This window comes from Leuciscus leuciscus (genome assembly GCF_965113295.1).
Source record: "Leuciscus leuciscus genome assembly, chromosome: 17".
In the NCBI taxonomy this organism is placed as follows: Eukaryota; Metazoa; Chordata; class Actinopteri; order Cypriniformes; family Leuciscidae; genus Leuciscus; species Leuciscus leuciscus.
The window spans coordinates 5435286-5456483 of NC_138741.1; the positions used below are offsets into that span (position 1 = coordinate 5435286).

The 21198-nt window shown below is 37.9% G+C and overlaps 1 protein-coding gene across 1 annotated transcript in view; it reads right to left on the minus strand.

Annotated features, from left to right (window-relative positions):
- Nucleotides 1-21198, minus strand: part of alk (ALK receptor tyrosine kinase) — a 465705-nt gene that overhangs the window by 16308 nt on the left and 428199 nt on the right. Inside the window, exons 12-23 of the mRNA XM_082143697.1 lie at nt 15401-15566; nt 13353-13500; nt 13023-13133; nt 11867-12008; nt 9787-9957; nt 9597-9695; nt 8099-8254; nt 5676-5789; nt 4312-4498; nt 3479-3569; nt 2859-2923; nt 2635-2764 (exon numbers count right to left, since the gene is read on the minus strand). Of these exons, the coding sequence (XP_081999823.1) occupies nt 2635-2764; nt 2859-2923; nt 3479-3569; nt 4312-4498; nt 5676-5789; nt 8099-8254; nt 9597-9695; nt 9787-9957; nt 11867-12008; nt 13023-13133; nt 13353-13500; nt 15401-15566 (1580 nt within the window). The remainder of the gene's footprint in view (nt 1-2634; nt 2765-2858; nt 2924-3478; nt 3570-4311; nt 4499-5675; nt 5790-8098; nt 8255-9596; nt 9696-9786; nt 9958-11866; nt 12009-13022; nt 13134-13352; nt 13501-15400; nt 15567-21198) is intronic.

The window sequence follows — 21198 nt, forward strand, 5'->3', positions numbered from 1 at the left end:
GCTTCCAACTGTGAACCAATTTGGTAGAATATATATATATATATATATACTGTATATATATTGCTCTTGCATTCTTTCTTGTGGCTATAGGTGACACACCTGAATGAATGGCTCATTAAGTATGCGGGCCCCATTGTCTCCTCAGGTGTGAACCACTACATATGCATGATGCTGTTGAATGGTTGACGCCCCTTGCGCATATTGCCTTTACAAACAAAAAGTGTTTTACAAGATTTAAATCAATGTATTGTGTTATGTGAATGATAAGGGCAGGATGATTTTCACATCATTTTGAAGAAAAAATTCTAGGCAAAGACATCAATTAGTCAAAAGTCTTATTGACACGTATTTAGTATGTGTTTTGTGGCCTTATTTCAGAAACTTTAGTTTTTAGTTTTTTTCAATAACCATGCATAAACATTATTCTCTCAAAAATACAAACATGTACATGCATGTTGCTCACATATTATGGTAGCCCTGTTTGTGCTAAATAGAGTGTAATTATACCTTTGCCATTAATATGTTTATAAGCAACTGAAAAAAGCACAAATGTCAGGGCATGTCAGAACATCTCAAGGACCCCAAAAACCCCTCAGACCTCAGAGGGTTAATGCTCAATTCCGATTTTTTGAAAAAATTCGATTTTTTTGCAAGGCCGTTCACATTTCCAATTAAATGCGACCTTTTGTGATCTCCTGTGTGAACGTGAAATGACCCAGAAGTGACCCGCATGCGCAGAAGAGTACTCAACGGTCAACGACGTCACTTGTTGTTTGCGGAAGTAGCTAAACTTTAACTGTGATTCTCTCTCACACACACACACACACACACACACACACGAGCGCGCGCAGCTACCGTTAAGAGCCAGACAGCAGCCGCTGACCTATCTAATATCAGATTCAGCACAAATAAGTTAACATAACGTATATATAATGGCCGTGGGCTTTTATTTATTTTTTTTAATTAACGGGCTCGTCGAGGTCGACCCGTTCTGCAGATTTACCTCAGCTCGACGAATATGCAGTCCGTTTTCAAACCGACGACTACTTCAACGCAGAATTATGACGTTTTTCGCGTATCAATGACGTGCGGGTCGGATACATGCGACCTGGCCGTTCAGACTGAAGTCGCATTTCAAAAGATCGGATATGTATCGGATTTGGGACCACATACCCAAGTGGCCTGGGTCGCATTTGAAAAGATCGGATCTGTGTCGTTTAGACTGTCATGAAAAGATCAGATACAGGTCGCATAGGGGCAAAAAAATCGGAATTGGGTTGTTTCAGCCTGCAGTGTGAACGTAGCCATAGTTAATAGTTAGTTAATAGTGAGAATTGGACACTAATCTAAAGTGTAACCATAATTTCATTAATTACTTCAATTGTCTTTGAAATAAATGTCATTTCTATTGAAATGAATATGTCATGTATTTGTAATTACACATTTGTAATGATGAGTTAAATATCCAATGCATTCTCATCCTAGGGCGTCATATACTGACGCTTTTGACATTTCGTCTACATCGAACCCACATGGGACCCTTTAGCGTCAATTTGAGACGCACAGAGCTTTGTTCGGTTATGGGTAGGTTTAGGTCTGGGGTAGGGTTAGGGTTAGACCGCTAGGAGGCGCCTTCTGGCCCATATCTATCTGCGTCTCATATTGACGCTAAAGGGTGCCATGTGCGTTCGATGTAGACGAAATGTCAAAAGCGTCAGTATATGACGCCTTGGGATGAGAACGGGCTGAAATATCAAATGACACTACAGATAAAAATATAATCAAGTACTTTAGATTACTTTTTGGTGCACTAAGGATGTGTTCATGGTTGGCATTTTTGGTGATTGTGCGATTGCTCTTGTGTGGTTTATTTGAATTGAGAAGTGTGAACGCTGCGCACCAAACAAGCGGACAGAGATTGCTAAAAAGAAGGGTCTCGGCCCGCTTCCAATCAAACTCTGGTGCGCTTCGAATGAAATATGAATGCAACACGGACCAAAGACATGTAAACGAACCAAAAACAAGACATGATGTCACAACTAATAAAATAATCCAAAGGCAAAAAATTGTATTAATGAAAAGTAACTTAATGTGGTTTATGTCTGCAATATAAAACACACTGTGAACATTCTCTCTCTCTCTCTCTCTCTCTCTCTCTCTCTCTCTCTCTCTCTCTCTCTCTCTCTCTCTCTCTCTCTCTCTCTCTCTCTCTCTCTCTCTCTAGCCGATTTTCTAGCCGAACGGGTCTAAAAATGGCAAGGAATGGTTCCAGTTATATTTCCACTTGGTCCACTTTTGCATGATTACAAACCATTCTCGGCCTGGAATTCCTATCACAGTTGGCTGTTGCCTGGCCGCCAGTTTCTCTGTAGCTGGCCAAGTGTGCTATTTGAGCGAAGTAAACACAATTTATTAATAAAATTAAAAGAAATATCTGATCATCCTGGCACAATTTGTATTGCCTTCCAGAAAGCTCTGTTATCAGCACCACAGTGGAAAATGAAACCATATCCGTACCGGCTGGGCTGGATCGGCACAGAACGAACGGTTAAGCAACGAGAACCGTTTGGCCAGACAGTGGAAAAGTGGCTTCTGTGTGTGTGTGTGTGTGTGTGTGTGTGTGTGGGTTCTTACTAGTCTGGGTCTAGTTTCCCTCAGGAAGCTCTTGAGATCCCCTCCGGCCATCAGTTCCAGCAGAATGAAGCGAGGCAGAGCCTGGAGACTCACTCCGATACACCGCACAATGTTCTGGTGACTAAACTTGCTGTCAGAGGAAGAGAAAAAGAAATGTGGTCCTTTTGCTATATGTCCTGATAAATTAGCATATGAAATGATGGATCTCGTGTGCTTATTTTTACCTGATTATTAGAGCTTCCATTAAAAAGTCCAGTTCGTCCTGCTCAGAGCACACCTCAGGAAGAGTCTAATAAAAGAATCAATTGATCATCAAATCTACACACCATGAAATCATCCATCCATCCATCCATCCATCCATCCATCCATCCATCCATCCATCCATCCATCCATCCATCCATCCATCCATCCATCCATCCATCCATCCATCCATCCATCCATCCATCCATCCATCCATCCATCCATCCATCCATCCATCCATCCATCCATCCATCCATCCATCCATCCATCCATCCATCCATCCATCCATCCATCCATCCATCCATCCATCCATCCATCCATCCATCCATCCATCCATCCATCCATCCATCCATCCATCCATCCATCCATCCATCCATCCATCCATCCATCCATGAATGATTTCTGAAGGATCATGTGTATAATACAATTGAAAACAGCTATTTTAAATTGCAATAACAGTTTAGACTAGAGTATTACAGTTTTTACTGCATTTTTGATCAAATATGTGCAGCCTGAGGAAAATACTTCTTTCAAAAACTTTAAAAACTCTTACAAACCCTAAACTTGTGAACAGTAATGTGAAAATCCAGTATGCAGATCTGACCTTTACAGCCACCTGCATCGGGCTGGGCTCCCCTGGGATCCCAACGGCTAGTCCTTCATAGACCTCTCCGAATGCCCCATGACCCAGTCCTCTACAAACAAAACATACATTATTGTTACTCATTTTGTCAAATAATATTACTCCATATATTTCACAAAATATATAACATTTTTATCGACTGTGTCACGGGGTGACCACCTGGTTATTGTTCTGTTGCAGGACAGTAGATGTGATTTTTCAGGACAGTGTGGAGAGATACATTTACTACTATTATAGTATGTAAATATTGATTTACATTAGTTGCAATCACTTTCGATGATGAAATTTCGCTTTGCTAATTGTGACCAGCTCTGTGACTGGCACTCAATTTGCCCAGATGTGAGTGATACAATGATTTACTCTACAGGAACTATTCTCTCTTTCTCTCTTTTTGATGTGAAGGTCAAGTAGGGTAACCCATACTCAGAATGTGTCTTCTGCATTTAACCCATCCAACGTAGTGCACACACATTATGTGTGTATGCACACCATATAGTGCATGCTGCGATATTGGTTCAATAGAAGGGTGAAATTCTGACCAAACCCAGCTGTGAAAAAATGATAAAAGCACTGATGTTCTTTTACTTAAGTGGTGTCCAGGAAGTGTTCATCTGTAATTATTTTTTGGCAATATAATGCTGTCTTCTGTTATTTATTTATTTGTTTGTTTTCTGTATAGAGTAGGCAAAACTGTTTGTTATCCCAACCAGTGAGTGGGTGTAATACTGTAAATAAATGTATGTACAAATTACTGCAATATATATATAGAACCGGGACATAGTGATGCTCCTAACCTGGTGAGAGAGATGTTCCGCCGCGGGACCTCCTTCAGGTCATTGACGGAGGCGGTCTTCCCACCAAAGCAGTAGTTGGGATTGTAGTCGGTCATGATGGTGGAAGCTCTCAGTTTGCTCAGCTTACAGTCGGGACTCTGCAGCTCCAACTGGATGGACTGGAGCTCGGTGTGTTTACGTCTGTACACTGGACAATAATCAGCACAACATGACATTTTTCTGTTGGCATTCATTTCAAATTCCATGTGGAAATGAACTATCAAACTGCTGTACAATAACCAGTGTTGTTATTGTAATTTTCTTTTACAGTTTAATTTAATGGTGCAAAAATATTATTTTTATTTATTTATTTTGAAATGAGACTCTAATTTGATGTGCGTTGTCATCATGTTTATTACAAAATCAGATTTATTAATTAAAAGTAATTTCCTCTGCTAGTTCATAGCAAACTTGTGGAAATCTATATGGACATGAACACGAACAGGCATGTTTGTCCAAGTTTGGTGGGCTTGACCCCGGCAGTAAACACATTAGTGTGGCGTCTGGAAGTGATTTATTCATAAAGTATAAACCGACAAGGCTTGTCAGAGCCCAGTTAACAGCCCATTTATCATGTGTCTATTCTATTTATCACTCAGAGACTGCGACTACAGTGTAGATGGACAGATGATGTGTTAGGTGTGAAGGCACTCTGTGTGTGTGTGTGTGTGTGTGTGTGTGTGTGTGTGTGTGTGTGTGTGTGTGTGTGTGTGTGTGTGTGTGTGTGTGTGTGTGTGTGTGTGTGTGTGAAAGAGAGAGAGAGAACCTGTGGTTAATGCATTGTGCAAACAAGATGCCAAACATATTCACAGCTTGTGTGGCATGCGCATAAGCAATTTACCATTATTACCATACAGAAAATAAAGAATTGCACTTTTTTTTAAAAATATGTTATAAATGATTTACACATGGAATATCATTTTAGCAAACATGTTTTTATGTTTTACAAATTGTAATAATTTATATAATTATGCAGTTTTTATGTTTTTTTGTTTTTTTAATTAAAGACAAGACAAGAAAAGGCAAGAAAAGAAAAGAAAAGAAAAGAAAAGAAAAGAAAAGAAAAGAAAAGAAAAGAATTTCTGCAATGGCATCAATAACAGAAAGCGTTCGGTATCTACATCCAATCCCATAGGTGTCAGTATAATGTCTAAGACCACATTCATATCAGTCAGTGAAACATAAACACAAAGTGCACAACATATACATAATTTCCTGTGATCTGTCTGCAAGTGCAGTTTTATCCTCTCTGTTTCTAAAACCAAAAAAGGTCAATGCGACAATGAAACTATGCTCATAAAGAGGATTTGACATGGTCTACTTACTGATCATAACGCCTGAAACAGCCAGCAGCAAAGCAGCGATGAGCGCGGACGTCCCCACAGACAAAGCCAGGGCCAGATGAGACCAAGAGGGCTGTGTGGGCAGCAGAGACACCTCTACACACACACACACAGGTTGAGGTTTATCTCAGTTTTGCTTTTCATATTTGAAACTGTTAACTCAGAAGCACTATATGCACATGTCAGATCAGCATCATGCGCGATCAAACTGAAGGGACACATCTGGATTTGAGCCCTTGCACGCTAAACCAAAACTATAGATTCTAAAGAGAAAAACATGATAACTCTCTAGTAATGACTGAAGTAATTGTAATCTTTTGAGGTTTTTGTAAGGTTTTGGATAGTAATGACTCAAGTGTTACTACACCCTTCTAACGGAATTACTATATATTTGGATCATTATTGTAAAGTGAAGATCATGGTAACCCACTAGCAATACATAAAGTGGGAGAGAGGCCGCACTATGCTTAAATATATTTTTATTTGCACAGACACGTTTCGGCATGTGCCTTCTTCAGTGTGCAACAAGGTAACAATGTAGCCAATCTTATATGCCCACACCCATATTAACACAAGCCAATAATGTTAAAGTGATATCCAGTCAATAATGTCACTAATGTTTCAAACAGACCATTAATGAAAGACAACAATTGCTGTAAAAAAATTAAACATACAATACACATTTGTGTGTTCCATTTATAAGAAACAACTTAGTGACAAATCTTCATTCATCCCATGCGGTATACGTGTATTTAAGTAAAAAATATACCAAGCCTCTCGTTGCAGGAGGCGGTTCTCACGGTCTCCCCCTCTTGGAGACCGATTAACAACCTCTAAACCCATGAATTTGAGCATATTTACATCATGTCCCACAGTGTTCCCATGCCTTGCGACTGGTGATTTGTCATCGTTCTTTCTGATTGTGCATTTGTGCTCAAAAATTCGGGTTTTGAGTTGTCGCTTGGTTTTGCCCACATAAAGCAGCCCACAAGGGCACTTCAGTAAATACACAATAAAAGTGGATAAACATGTGATTCTGCCCTTTACTTTATATATCCTGCCTGTTTTTGGATGTGTAAATACATTTTCTGTGAGCATAAAATTACATGCTACACAGTTCAAACACTTGAAATTGCCGTGTGGAATTTTAAAGGGGAAAGGCGACTGGGTATGTGCAGGGAGGTGCGATCGCACTAACCGGTCTCTCAGGCTGGGTGCTCGTTTATAGCAACTGCGCGGTGGATCCTGAAAAGTGTGACCTATGTCCGGGTCACTGCTTAGAATGTGCCAGTGACGATGCACAATGTTCTTTAAGCTATTTGAAATCTGACCATAAGTGGATACAAATGTAACTGCGTTGTTAGAGCTATTCTGATCAATACGTTTGGTCATCAAATCAACACGTTGGATACTATGCGCGCGCTCTAGACAATCACGCACCAAGTTGTCTGTATACCCACTAGTAATGGAATTTGAATTACAATCGAACAACTTCACAAGCTTACAATGAGTTCAGTCATTACTAGGGAGTAATTATGCTTTTCACTTTAGAATACTGATCCAAATAATTATTAATACCTTCTGGGAGTCATTACGAACGGGTTAGCATGACCTTCACATCAGAATTAATTATAGATTATGCATTTTTCACATTCATTATGAACCTGTTTATGGTAGTTGTAAGTAGTCCTCTGGGAGGCATGTAGTTACTGATCAGGTAATATTGAACTACCACATTCAACTAGCGCTATTACTAATTTAATTAAGTAATCAGGGTTTCTTATTTGTTAATAGTGGTTACTAGAATGTCAATAATGCGTTACTCATTTAAAAAAGAAATAATAGAAAACAAACAGTGATGGATCAATAGAACTTCTTGTTTGGAAATATGTCAACACATACAGGCTGGTAAACCATGCTTTGAGTTATTTCAGCTGGTATTTAGCCTGTAGATTAACAGAGAATGAAAAGCTTTGTGAAATATAATTTTTCGTCTTTTCCCCCCCTTTTTTTCCTAATAAAATTTGCATGTAATTAGAATTAATCCATACACTTTAACTCACTTACTGATTGAAACATTTATGTAATTGAGAAAAAGCATCTACGAATAGATGTGTAAAATATTCAAAATGAACGAGACAAGAGGTGTGCAACAGTGGAGAGTGTTTTTATCTTATCTTTCTTTTTGAGTACAAGCTGGCAAACGGAGCTAAAGTTCACAAGCGGTGACCTCTGTCAAAGACACTGTAAATGGCAGAGAATCGAGCTGGGTTTTACAGAGGTAAGTGCCGCTCTCGAGAAAGAACTTTATTATTGAGAGTACACTCTTCCCAGACATTCATTTTACCATTTTATGAGACAGTCGTTCATCTGATGGTGGTGAAGTGTGTTATAAATGAACTAACCGGTGGAGTTGATGCAGGACACTCCGTCCGGGGCCAGTATGAGCTCTTCATCGCAGTAACACACCATGCCCTCAGAGGTCTCATGGCAATCTCCTGACTCACAGTGACTGCAGTTCTGCACTGGGTTGATAATAACTTCACCGTCACCTTCCATGCCTGGAAACAACATTACCGTATTATGGGATGGTGAGGCGTATTAGTAAAGCTTGTGGCTTATAATCGAAAGGTTGTTGCTTTTATCTCCACAGGGGTGAACTATTACCATTGTGCCCTTGAGCAAGGCACTTTAATCCAGGTGTCTCCAGGGATACTAAGGGTCCTGTACTGTACAGTATGTTCTTTAAATAGGAGCATCTGCTAAATGACTGCTTACTTAAAGGCACACTATGTAACTTTTGGTACTCTAGCTAAAAATCTGTGTGCATTGTGTGGAAGAACATTGTTTTGGTTGTGCTTTGGCTCTGTGTTTGCTGATGAATGTGGTTATACTGCTCATAAAACATTCACCATTAGGCTTAAGAGATATAACCAGTTTAGATGGAAAGGATCTCAAGCTGACTCGCTGAATATGTTACTGTAGCTTTACACATTAATAAACACTTGATATTAAATTATAGCACAGCGCTACAACAACCATAATGAAATGACCCATCACAATAGATAATGATTTACAATTAACTCTGTTAGAGAGCTACATCCTATTCAATAAATTACCTTACTCTCCTGTTGAGTTATAAAAAACGTCATCTCTGAAAAGCCAAGCCAATGTTGATTCATGTTTTATAATGAGTTCTGTCGCATTCTCTTTTTTCCAGCAGACTCTCGTCTGTTCGGTGTCTGTTTAAAACAGCTGATTCTCCAGAGATTGGGGATTTATCGGCTCCATGTCAAACTTTCTCACTCGTTGTGACAACTAACCTCTGCCACTCACACACCGAAGTAACTTTTTCTCTTTTTACTGATATGATGAGACACACTCGGGTAACTGACATTTGTACGCAATTCCCACGAAAACCATTCCATCAGGTCTAAAATATAAACACTCATATAATAGGCTTACCATGGTGAATAAGGGGAAAACAAAAACATGGTTTGGAAAAAGGATTGATGATGTATTGATCACCTTTAAAGGTGTGGGTACTAGCATCCCTCAAAGTTTCAAGTCTCTACGACTTACGGTTTGGTCTGCACGATCACTTTTAGTGGAGAATGCTGATCCTTGTAAATTCAAACAATTACAGTAGGGTTTCAGAGCTACGTGCTTGAACCCCTAAAAAGTGCACTTCAAAAAATCAAGTGTGGAATGTTGGATCCTTCATGCACTCAACTGTCTCAGTGTTCCTTAAGTAGTGGAATTGGAGGGTCTATCATCCTCCGATGCTGTGTGACATAATAACCTACAAAGCACTATTTGCATAGTACAAAGTACAGTATAAGTGCATAATATAGTGTATAGTATGTCATTTGGAACACAACTAAAGGCTCTTTATTGTGTTACCTTTGAGTGGTTCCAGGTACATCTCGCCGTCAGGACTTATAAACGATGTTCCATCATCACCATCCATTCTCGGATCATTATCATGCCAGGCGCTGCCCCCTTTAGCCATGGAGGAGAGAAGTCATAAAATGTGGCAAAAATCATAAAATGAAGATATAATATGAACATCAAGGCTGACATTTAGTCTAACCTCTGTATCCTCCACCTCCTCCACCAGCCGTGCAGGATCCTCCACCACCCCCAAAACCTCCTCGAGTTTTCCAGCCGATGACTTGACAGGGTTCCCCACCCTGACCTCCTAAAATGAGTGGTCTACCACCTTGTGGAACAGGAGAACTGTCATTCCAGCCTCCACCACCCCCTGAAATACACAGAGACACACACATCATAACAAACAGATAAATACATTTCACTTTCTCTGTGTGGCTAATTAATTTCACAACAGGTGACTTTTCTTTTTGCATCATCCTCTAACAGATCTAAGAATGCAGAGTGGCACAGCGAATTCTCCAGAGAAGTCTCCTATGAACATCTCTGTACTTCTAAAGCAGGGCAGTGCTGATGCTTAGCATGTAAATGCTCAAATAAAAATGTGGCAAATTATTTCAGACGTCAACGTTGTCCCATTTTGCTAACTCTCTAATGTTTTCTTAGCAGCACATGCTTTGCTGAAGAAGAAAATAAATAAATATCCAGGATACCAGTCAGACCATTCAACAAGTTTTGTAAAGAGAATATTTTATAGAGACAACCTCAAACAGAGTTCTCTCAGAGTATATAGAGGAAGGAAGGAAGGAAGGAAGGAAGGAAGGAAGGAAGGAAGGAAGGAAGGAAGGAAGGAAGGAAGGAAGGATGGATGGATGGATGGATGGATGGATGGATGGATGGATGGATGGATGGATGGATGGATGGATGGATGGATGGATGGATGGATGGATGGATGGATGGATGGATGGATGGATGGATGGATGGATGGATGGATGGATGGATGGATGGATGGATGGATGGATGGATGGATGGATGGATGGATGGATGGATGGATGGATGGATGGATCATTGCTAGGTGAACATTTATACAAGATAGCACACACCCTCACAAATCTAACGTTTGCAGACATAAATATAATGCGCAATCCATCCTCATATCAGTGCTCTTTGTGTAGCACTACATGCAGAGATGGACTGTGGAACAGATTAATAGAATATTCCCCATGTTTTATATCTGCAGGGAAGAAAAAGATATGTGATGTGGTCTAGCAATAATAAAAAAAATAATCATCCGATCTGAAGTGTTGATGTAGGTAGAAATATATAATACCCAAGAGTAAAGAGATAGAGGAAGATGGATACAGCAACTGACTCATACCAGTGTTTTTGGAATATAGATGACAAAATGAAACAAATGAAAACTCTATATCTCAAGTGTGGATCAAACATTGTATATGTGAATCAAGCTGGGCTCTAATGTCATGATGGAAACATATTGAATAGATTTAGGAGTGAATGTTTTGTGCTGTTCTCTCTGACCCCAGCGGCAGTAAACAGAGCACAGTGGGTGATCTAGCCTTTGAAAAGAGCAGTACCGATTGAACCCATACTGAGCGCTCCGCAGGAGACAACCAGAGCACCCACAACACATGCAGAAACTTCAACAGATGCACAGACACGCAATGTGCCTTCAATCGCTTAGAGTTGAAAGCAGGGCACACGTGTTATTACTGTAGTGTTGCTATCACCTTCCAATCAGTTAGCAAAAAAGCTGGTGAAGAAATCTCAAGAATATCCAAGACCCAGTATTTTAAAACTAATTTGCAGGATCAGTATCTTTCAGCCACTGCTGAAATAGAGAATGAAATAGGGAATTTGAAGAAACCGCCACAAAAATCATATTCAATCTCAGACTGGATTAAGGACTATTATGAAGCCCAGGCAAAAAAAAAAAAAAAATATATATATATATATATATATATTTCATGTCCAGGAAAGAAATTAAAAAAACATCTTGGGGCTTCAGCATTTTCATAAGCAAACCCGATTTCCAGGTAAAGAAAAGCATTCCAACTATCCACATGAAGCTAAAAAAAAAAACATTGCTCTATGTGCAATATTTTCTGTTTCACTGCCAATGCTTCCACTATTTACCAGAAGGAACATGCCTAACATCTGAGACTTCATCAGACTTCAAGAACAGCATGCTAACATTACTCTAAATAATTTACTGCAAAATACAGACAATCTCTAATTTATTAGAAAACTGTTGCGAGGCACACCTGCAGTGCCTGATTTCCCATTGCGGCCGTGGATGCTGGGATTCCTGTCCAACACTTCCTCTGGGGTTTCTGATTGGCTGCTGTAGCCACGGCCTCCGCCTCCAGCAGCAATGAGTAGAGGAACATGGACACCATTCTCCATCTGTAACCAATGGAAACATGAAGTGTGACATTAGTTTTTAACTGTGTAACACTTCAAATTGTCAATACAAAAATAACTTTGAGGTTTATGCTTTCAGGACTTTCTCACCAATTATATTTTCCTAATTAAATTGAACCTGGTTTGGAATGCTCTGCATGGGAAGAAAATAAATATAACCACCACTGCTAACACCCAATACTCTTTTAATCATAAATAGACACACATATACTGTGTGAAACAGTCAATTATAAATAGATCATTTTAATTTTATTGATATTATCTGTACTGAATTAACTATATTTATATTTCTCATAAATCTGCCCGCCATAATGTTTGATTTTAGGTCATTCATCACAGTGTAATTACAACAGAACTTTACCATAAAGATATGCGGTAGCAACATTTTTACAGTTGGAACTTAAATTAACAGTAAAAAAAACAACAACAAAAATGAACTGTTATAATGTTAATATAGCAACATACTGAACCTAAATCTATATTGTACTTTGATAATACACTGACAACCACAAAAAAAGGTAGTTTGACATTAAAATAGCGCATTAAACATTAAACAACATACATGAAGTATCCCATTAGATTTATTATAGTTTTTCACTGTAATAGTAAGTAAACTTACCATTAACCAATTAACAAGTTTTGGTAACACTTTATTTGAACAGTGTCCTTGTTACACATGTTACATATATCCATAAATGATGCATAGTTACATGCATCTAACCCTAAACCAAACTCTATAGTAAGTTCATATAGTTAATTGATATTACTCAGTACTTACATAAATAATTACACTGTAACAAGGACACCTTAAAAATAAAGTGTAACCCAGTTGTTGTTGTTTTTTTACAGTCCTTTACTGTTAAAATTACATTAATTGATTACAGTATTGATCTACTGTATTGATTACAGTGTGTTTTAGAAAAGAGCAATGTATGTACACATACTGTATTCTGTTGTACAAATAATCCAATTTAAAATGTTTTTATAAAGGGTCACCTTGAAGACGTAGGTGCCGCCCCCTCCTCCGCCGCCCCCTCCTTTGAGCTGGGTCTTGTTGATAGAGGGTCCTTGCTGTTCTCTGCAGATCCGGTCCAAAGTCGGCACCATCTAACAAAACAAAACAAAACAAAACAAAACAAAACAAAACAAAACAAAACAAAACAAAACAAAACAAAACAAAACAAAACAAAACAAAACAAAACAAAACAAAACAAAACAAAACAAAACAAAACAAAACAAAACAAAACAAAACAGACCATTTTATGCTCATCACACTGTTTTCTTTCTAAATAGCACAAATACAGATTGATATAAAGGATTACTCACATTAGGGCAAGCGTCCTCTCCTTCCTGTCCCACTAGAATATACACCAGCTCATCCTTCTGTAGAAGGAAGTCTCCGGTCATGTACACCCCATGTGACTTGTGAACAGCCAGAACACTGCGTCCTCCAGCTGCTCCATACGCCGTGATCCTAAACACAAGACAAATAAGTAAGCAGTAATTTAACAGACGCTTTCATCAAAAGTGACTTACAGAGCACGTATCACAGGGCAATTCTCCTGGAGTGACCTGGGGTTAAGTGCTTTGCTCAAGGCAAGGGCACGATGGCGGTGGCTCTTGACTCACTTCTCACAGGGATCAACCTTCTAATTACAAGCTCTAACTTTTAGTAACTACACCAGCGATGCCACGGAAGCTCTGTGCCTAATACAGTGAGTGAGCTGCCTTATAAGCAACATTAAGGGACTGCAAAACTCTACATAAGCAGCATCTCATGTAGTGCAATTCCAATAGATTTTGATGTTAGCATGTTCCTAAACTAACAACATCTTACTCTTTTACTCATTAAAATGACATAACACATCAATATTGGGTGAAATAGTCCATTTTAATTACTGTATTTTCCAGAAAATAAGTTGCACCAGTGTTTATAGTTTGGATATAAATATATTCCGCATACACATTCCAGGAAAAAATGGTAGATCAAACTATTTGTATTGGGATTTTTAAGTATTTAATGAAATATATTTGTAGACATTGTTTCTCACAGCTTTGTCAGCCATCTTGGATGGCTTGTTTGAGCTGAATTGTTTTGATGTTGTTTTTCCCACAGAGGCCACTAACAATGTTGTCTCAGTATTGAGATAATGAGATAGCCTACTTTATCAGACAGCATAATGTTAGCTTTTGAAACGACATTTGCGTCAAGAGCATCTTCAACGAGCCCAAGAGGGCCCACGTCACTCCTCTGTTCATCTCTCTGCACTGGCTACCTCTCGCTGCTCGCATCAAGTTCAAGGCATTGACGCTTGCTTACAGATCTATCACAGGCTCAGCTCCCTCCTACTTTCACTCAATCCTACGGGTCTACATCCCTACCAGAAGCCTACGATCGGTCAAAGAGCGACGTCTCGTGGTTCCATCACAGAAAGCCACAAAATCACTTTCCAGAACATTCTCATTCACAGTTCCATGCTGGTGGAACGCTCTCCCCACCCTCATCCGGGATGCAGAATTCCTGACAACATTCAAAAAACAGCTGAAAACCCATCTCTTCCGTGAGCACTTAACCTTAAAAAAATAAAAAAAAAATAATAATAATTCCTTCCCCTTCCCTTTAAAACCTCACTTGTCGGGTTTATGCTACTCTGAATAATGCCTGAACTTTGTTTTTTGAGCACTACTTGCGTTGTTTTTGCCTCTTCATGATGACTCGCTTAATTTTGTCCTAATCTGTAAGTCGCTTTGGATAAAAGCGTCTGCTAAATGACTAAATGTAAATGTAAATGTAAATGTAAGAGCATAACGCTGGGACCGAGATGGGTCTTGTGTATGTTGCCCACTTAGGTCCCACCAGGTACCAAGTGCAATCCTACATGAAATTCATCTGGGCAATTAACATGGGGCCATTATGTAACCTGTGGACAATCCAACATGGGGCCCATTTTTCAACCCATTTCATACCCATATGGGCTTTATATACCCATATATATACTAATGTTGGCTGGGGTGAGGCTTTAAAATGTTGTCTAGGTAGGCAGTTCACTTTTTAAAAAAAGAGCTGAAATTTTTCTTTTTTTTTCTTTACAGACTTTGCTAAGTGAATGTCATTATCAGTCTGGGTTCTACCTCAGCAATGCAGCTGATGACTTTGGAAATGTGTTTTCTCATTCCTCCTGGTCCTCGGACAGTAATTACCCGAATGACCTGATGGGCTTGATAACAGGCAGCAATTGTGCCGAAGAAGAATGTCTTCCATTTCATGGTTGAAAAAGTATCTGCTAAACGCTTGGAAGAGGATATGTTTGCTTGTGTGTGTGTGTGTGTGTGTGTGTGTGTGTGTGTGTGTGTGTGTGTGTGTGTGTGTGCACCTGTATTTCCTAGTCTCTGGGACTCGCCACATCTGGATCCCCTTGAATGGTCCTTTAGTGCCCACACTGACATTGACATTGGTGTTGCGGTAAGAGTTACTGCACTGAGTCGGCGTTGGACCGTCTTGTCCTGTCGCTCCACAGGTGTGGAATATCCACTTGACAGCTGTAAAACACACACAAATGCCCACAGATATAGCAAAGGTACCTTTAGATTCATAAAATAAGAATTTTTCTTTCTTTTTTTTTTTTTCAGAGAAATAATCTACACTACTGTATTGGTGTAAAACTTGGACCAAAGAAGTAGAAGGTGAAAATAGAAAGATATGCTATTTGATGTGTTTGGCTGGCTGGGCAGTCAAAAAGCCACAGACAATTTATGATATTTTTTGTTCTTAGCTGGAAACCTGTGGAATGTCTTTCACAGACCTGGAAATAATGCTACATAAAAGAGTTCAATCATTGCTAAATGTCAAATGCACTTACTCGTAAGAGGAATGAGGTTCTGACTGAGTTCACTTCACTAATACTGCCAGCATTCCGATAAGACATACTCACTTTTAGCTAAAAAAAAAACCTCAACGGATTCTAAAGGTTAAGGTGTATTATAGATATGTCGCAACACATTTCGTGTTTCAGACTTTTTTTATCAGCTCTATGTCTGGAGCTACAGCAGAGACTGAAGGCTGATTCACGTCATGTTCATGCATGTGCTATTTATTGTCTTTGTTTAAGGAACAGTTTTATTTCAATACTTTGTTTCAGTATTATTTTTATGTTTATGTATTATTATTTGAATTGGTGTCCTAAACGGGCATATGGTTCATAGCCTTGTGAAAAAGAAGTACACTTTCTTATACTTTAAAATAATATAAATACATACAAACATAATGTACTTTTTTTCATAAACTTAACTGCAAATTATACACTGCAATTAACAAATTGCAATTACATAAAATAAAAATATTCAAAAGTTTACATTTCAAAAGTTTAAAAACTAACATCATCATGCAAAATACTATAAAATAATATATTTTCTGTCAGATTTTTTTTTATTTTTTTTAAGCCAAATCAGATCAAAAGAAAAGCATATAACCAGGCTGGAGAGGTGTGAATGTGTGCAGGAGAGACTGAGACTGAATGGGGCACTTTGCACCACAAAACAATAGAGACAATAGACTGAATAGATGCTTAGAAGATGACATTAACCATCAGTTTGCATGTTAGAGTCTAATCAAAATAAAGTCATATGACATGATCTTGAAAAACATTTAACAAAATACAGAGTTTTAGACTTATCATCTTCAGATTTTAAATATAACATGGTCACACATTTGGCTTTAGCTGCAGTGCATTTCTAGATTGATACAATGCCAACTTCAATTTTATTTTCATGAAGATGTTTCATAAAAATACATTTCTAATAACTTTACAAACATTTTAAGCTAATAACAATTTGTTTTCATTATGACAATAATTAATTCTACATTTACAATAAACTGCCAGGTGTCAGCTTTCAAATGAGGTCATACTTGTGCTTTGTACACATGTGCTTTGATATGTTAATCAGCACATCAAAGAGTAATTCTTATATATTATTTGAAGAATGACAAATGATTACAACAATGATTTCAAATGTACTAGTAAAGTAAAACTTTAAATGTGAAGTTATTGGAAAATTCACTTTTCAGAATTGCAGTGTCTTTAGAAGCAGGAAAGTATACTCTCTTTAAATAGCATTTTATTTTATTAATATTATAGTATAGTAATATGCAAGTACAACTAGAGTTTAGTTTAGGGTTAGCTGCATATATAACTAAGCATAATTTATAGTTATTACTACAATAACTACATGTAACATGTGAAACAAGGACACTAACATAAAGTGTTACCCACTTTTTAAGATTTGACGTACACAATTGGGGTTGGGGTCTATTTGCAAAGCTGGAACCAATCAAATTGCCTGAAACCTATAAGGAAAGCCAATCCGGTTTTGACAAGAATAACCAGAGCAGAGTGGTATCAAGGTGAGAAACAAAGTCTGCAAAGTACTTGCCAACAATTGGTCATTGCATAAAAAAATAGGTAACATTCTGGATTTATTACAATGACATTTGGGCCAATAAAATTCCAAAACAGGAGTGTGCTGTTCTGAATGCACCTCTTTCTCTGCAGTGATGTTGTCCGACCCAAGTCTGCAAATAAAACATCTGAATATGTCAGAATAAAAGTTTAGTTCCTTGCCAGGAACCTATCAATATTAATTAATTAGATCTGACGCGAAAGAAAGCTTTGAGTTGTATAGAGGTAATGTGCCAGACAAATATCACCAGTTGGTCTTATATAACTTCCTTTTATTATAGAGACCTTGAAGGTTTGATTGGTGGGAATGGCTGAGTCATCGGAAGCTGAGCGGCGGTACTCAGCGCATCATGAGGTTAGCGGCCCGTCTCTTATTCTCATCAGGGGAAGAGGAAGTAATCAAGGAGACAAAGGCTGAGGGAGCTGATCTGACAGAAGAACACACTCCCTCTCTCCACAGCGCTGAAGATTTGAGTCAGCGTAAGGCAAACTTCCCCATTCGACTGGGCTTTATTTGCCAAAATGAGAAGCCATGGTGGCAAAGGGAGAAATCGATAGTGGAGGATGGAGTGGGAGAGGGCAGGAACAGGAAAGAGAAGGAAAAATTGGAGATGACAAAAGGGAGAGCGGCGGCATGACAGAAAATTCCAATCGTTGCACAATTTATCAAAAAAGCTACATCAATTATCCATGACTGAATCAAGGGAAGATTGATGTACAACTTGATTTTCCTTCAAGTTTAAAGAAAACAACAGCTGGGAATAGAACTCCAGAAAGCTTTACTAGAGTGTGTTTCTGGTAGAAAGTGTTTGTGTTTTATTATTAACTGTCTTGAGCAATTGTGGTTTCAAACCAGTTTAAAGGTAGAGGTGATCAAAATACCATACACTTGATACACATATGAAATATGATATTATGATACACTTATTTTTGCTGGAAATTCAACTGAAAATATTACAATTTAAAGTAATGGTTTTCTATTTTAATATACTTTAAAATATAATTTAATTCTGTGATGCAAAGCTTAATTTTCATCAGCCATTACTCCAGTCTTCAGTGTCACATGATCCTTCAGAAATCAATCTAAAATGCTGATTTATTATCAATGTTTTATTATCAATGTTAAGATTTTTTTTTTTTTTCAGGATTCTTTGATGAATAAAAAGTAAAAAGTTTTTACTTTTTATTATTTACTTTTTACTTTCTACTTATATACTTTTTTTTTTTTTTATCAATGAATCCTGAAAAAAAGTATCACAGGTAAAAAAAAAAAAAAAAAAAAAAAGCAGCGGTTACACTTTATTTCGATAGTCCAGTTTAGATATTCTACTAACTATATGTAACTTTGCAACTACATGGCAACTAACTGTCATTAGAGTATTAATAGGCTGTAGTAGACTTGGTTAGGTGTTAGGTGTCTAGGGTTCAGGTTAGTAGAGTAAGTTGACTTGTAGTTGTCAAGTTACTTATAGTAAGTAGAATGTCTGTTTGCGAGCATCATAATAAAGTGTTAGCAGATATTAAGCAGACAGTCTACTAATACTCTAATGACAGTTAGTTGACATGTTGCAAAGTTACTTATAGTTAGTAGAATGTCTAAAGTGGACAATCGAAATATAGTGTTTCCAACATTGTATCAAATCATCATATTAGAATTATTTCTGAAGGATCATGTGACACTGAAGACTGGAGTAATGGCTGATGAAAAGTCAGCTTTGCATCACATAAATAAATTACATTTTGAAGTATAATTAAATAGAAAACCATAATTAACAATATTTCACAATATATAATCATTAATGGAGATCTATCCTAAATTGCAGAATGACTCATTTACTCTCCCAACACCACGTGAATTGTTTGCAGCGCTATCAATTCAAGAAGAGTGTATAGATTAAAACCAAAGAGTTTCATAACACTGAGCACTGAATGTTCCTCCTGCCGTTTCAGACACTGCAGAGAACAGGTAGACGATGTGTTTTGACCGTTCACAGCTGAACTACACGTGACTGAGGCTCTGCTAATGAGTCCTGATGAATAGCAGATTAGCTGCTCGTTCAGATTTATTAAGGCTGAAATGGCGTGGGAGTCATTTCACAAACACTCATGCACACCATACTGATAAATGACTACGCTCCAATGAGAGGAACACCTGTATATGCAGCGGGCAAACAGATCACTCTTCCCAGGGATGATGGCGTTGGTCATGTAGAAGACGTCTTTTACACACTGATTTGTACACGTTCAATAGATAATCATGGTAATGTGAAGCAATGTTTTACCACAGCCCTCATGAGCAATCGTGGTCATATGAAAAAGCATGAATGCAAGGACATTTCAACTCTGGATAGTATCTTGTTTTCACAGTTGGTTTGATTACAGAATGGCACATGTATTTTTCTGCAACAAATGCACTGGAGAGATTCAAGGAACACATATTGCTTTTCAAGGAAATGTAACTACTTAAGAATAATTAAATAAGTCTTCACTTTGAAATAAATGTTACATATATATATATTTCAAATTAGCAATTTTGAGTATTAGTAACTCCTTGACATAACATACCATTTATTGTGATACATTTAATGTGTAAAACCATGAAATTATTGTGTCTCTTAAACATCAGTCCACCCTGTTACATTGTTGCTACTTGACTTTTCAAATCTTAAGCATATGCTCTATATCACATGACTTGCTAGAAGTGACATCATTTCCTTGGAGGGAAAGCAACTCCAAGAACAAAGTTTCAGTTACAAATTTTTCTTTCTTTTCCTTATTTTTAGACTTATCTACTATCATAAAACATAACATGTCTGCCTTATCGTGTCCGAATGGATATGGTTTTATTTAATAGATTTTATATATCTATTAAAATTCAACAAAATCTTAATCTTCTGCCAGCATGCTGTTCTTTCCTAGTTTGTAATGGGCTTTATTAGATTAAAAATGTTAAGGTCCACCCTGTTACATATTGAATTGTAAAGGTCATGTAACAGCGGTGAATACATTTCCTAGACCAAGTATATTCTTATATATTGGCCAATGTGTATTTCTGACAGATTTTATTTATTTATTCAAAATAATTACATTTTTAACAAACTTGTTCAGTTCAAAATCCACCAAGCTGTAGGAATGACCTCATTAGCATGGCCATGATTTAGATTATGACATTACTCTTGCCTCATACTTCTCCAGACAGTTTCTGAGCACACTCAGCACGGTTCCCTGGTGTACACCTGAGTTTTGAAATCTACATTTACACCAATTAAATGAACCAAACTCTGATGTCACATGCACTCAGATTTGCACCAAAAGCTGTAGTGTAAAAGCACCCTTGGATATTGTGACTGGTCTTTCAACACTGTTTGATCTGAAGAGAAATAATGGTGCATAAATAGTCCAGTAGATGGCACACTTTATTTTCTCTGCAGTGCACTTCCGTTTCAGAGAGAGAGAGAGAGAGAGAGAGAGAGAGAGAGAGAGAGAGAGAGAGAGAGAGAGAGAGAGAGAGAGAGAGAGAGAGAGAGAGAGAGAGAGAGAGAGAGAGGTATATGAGCCTCTGTTCATAAGCATTCATCTTCTATATCCATTAGAAATCCAACATATTTTGTGTACTCAAGCATTTCAACAATTTCAGTGTGCTCAGAAGGAATTACATGGTCTGGACTTTGAATTAGGTGCTTTAATGTTTGCAGTGAATAACTCATAACTTGCTG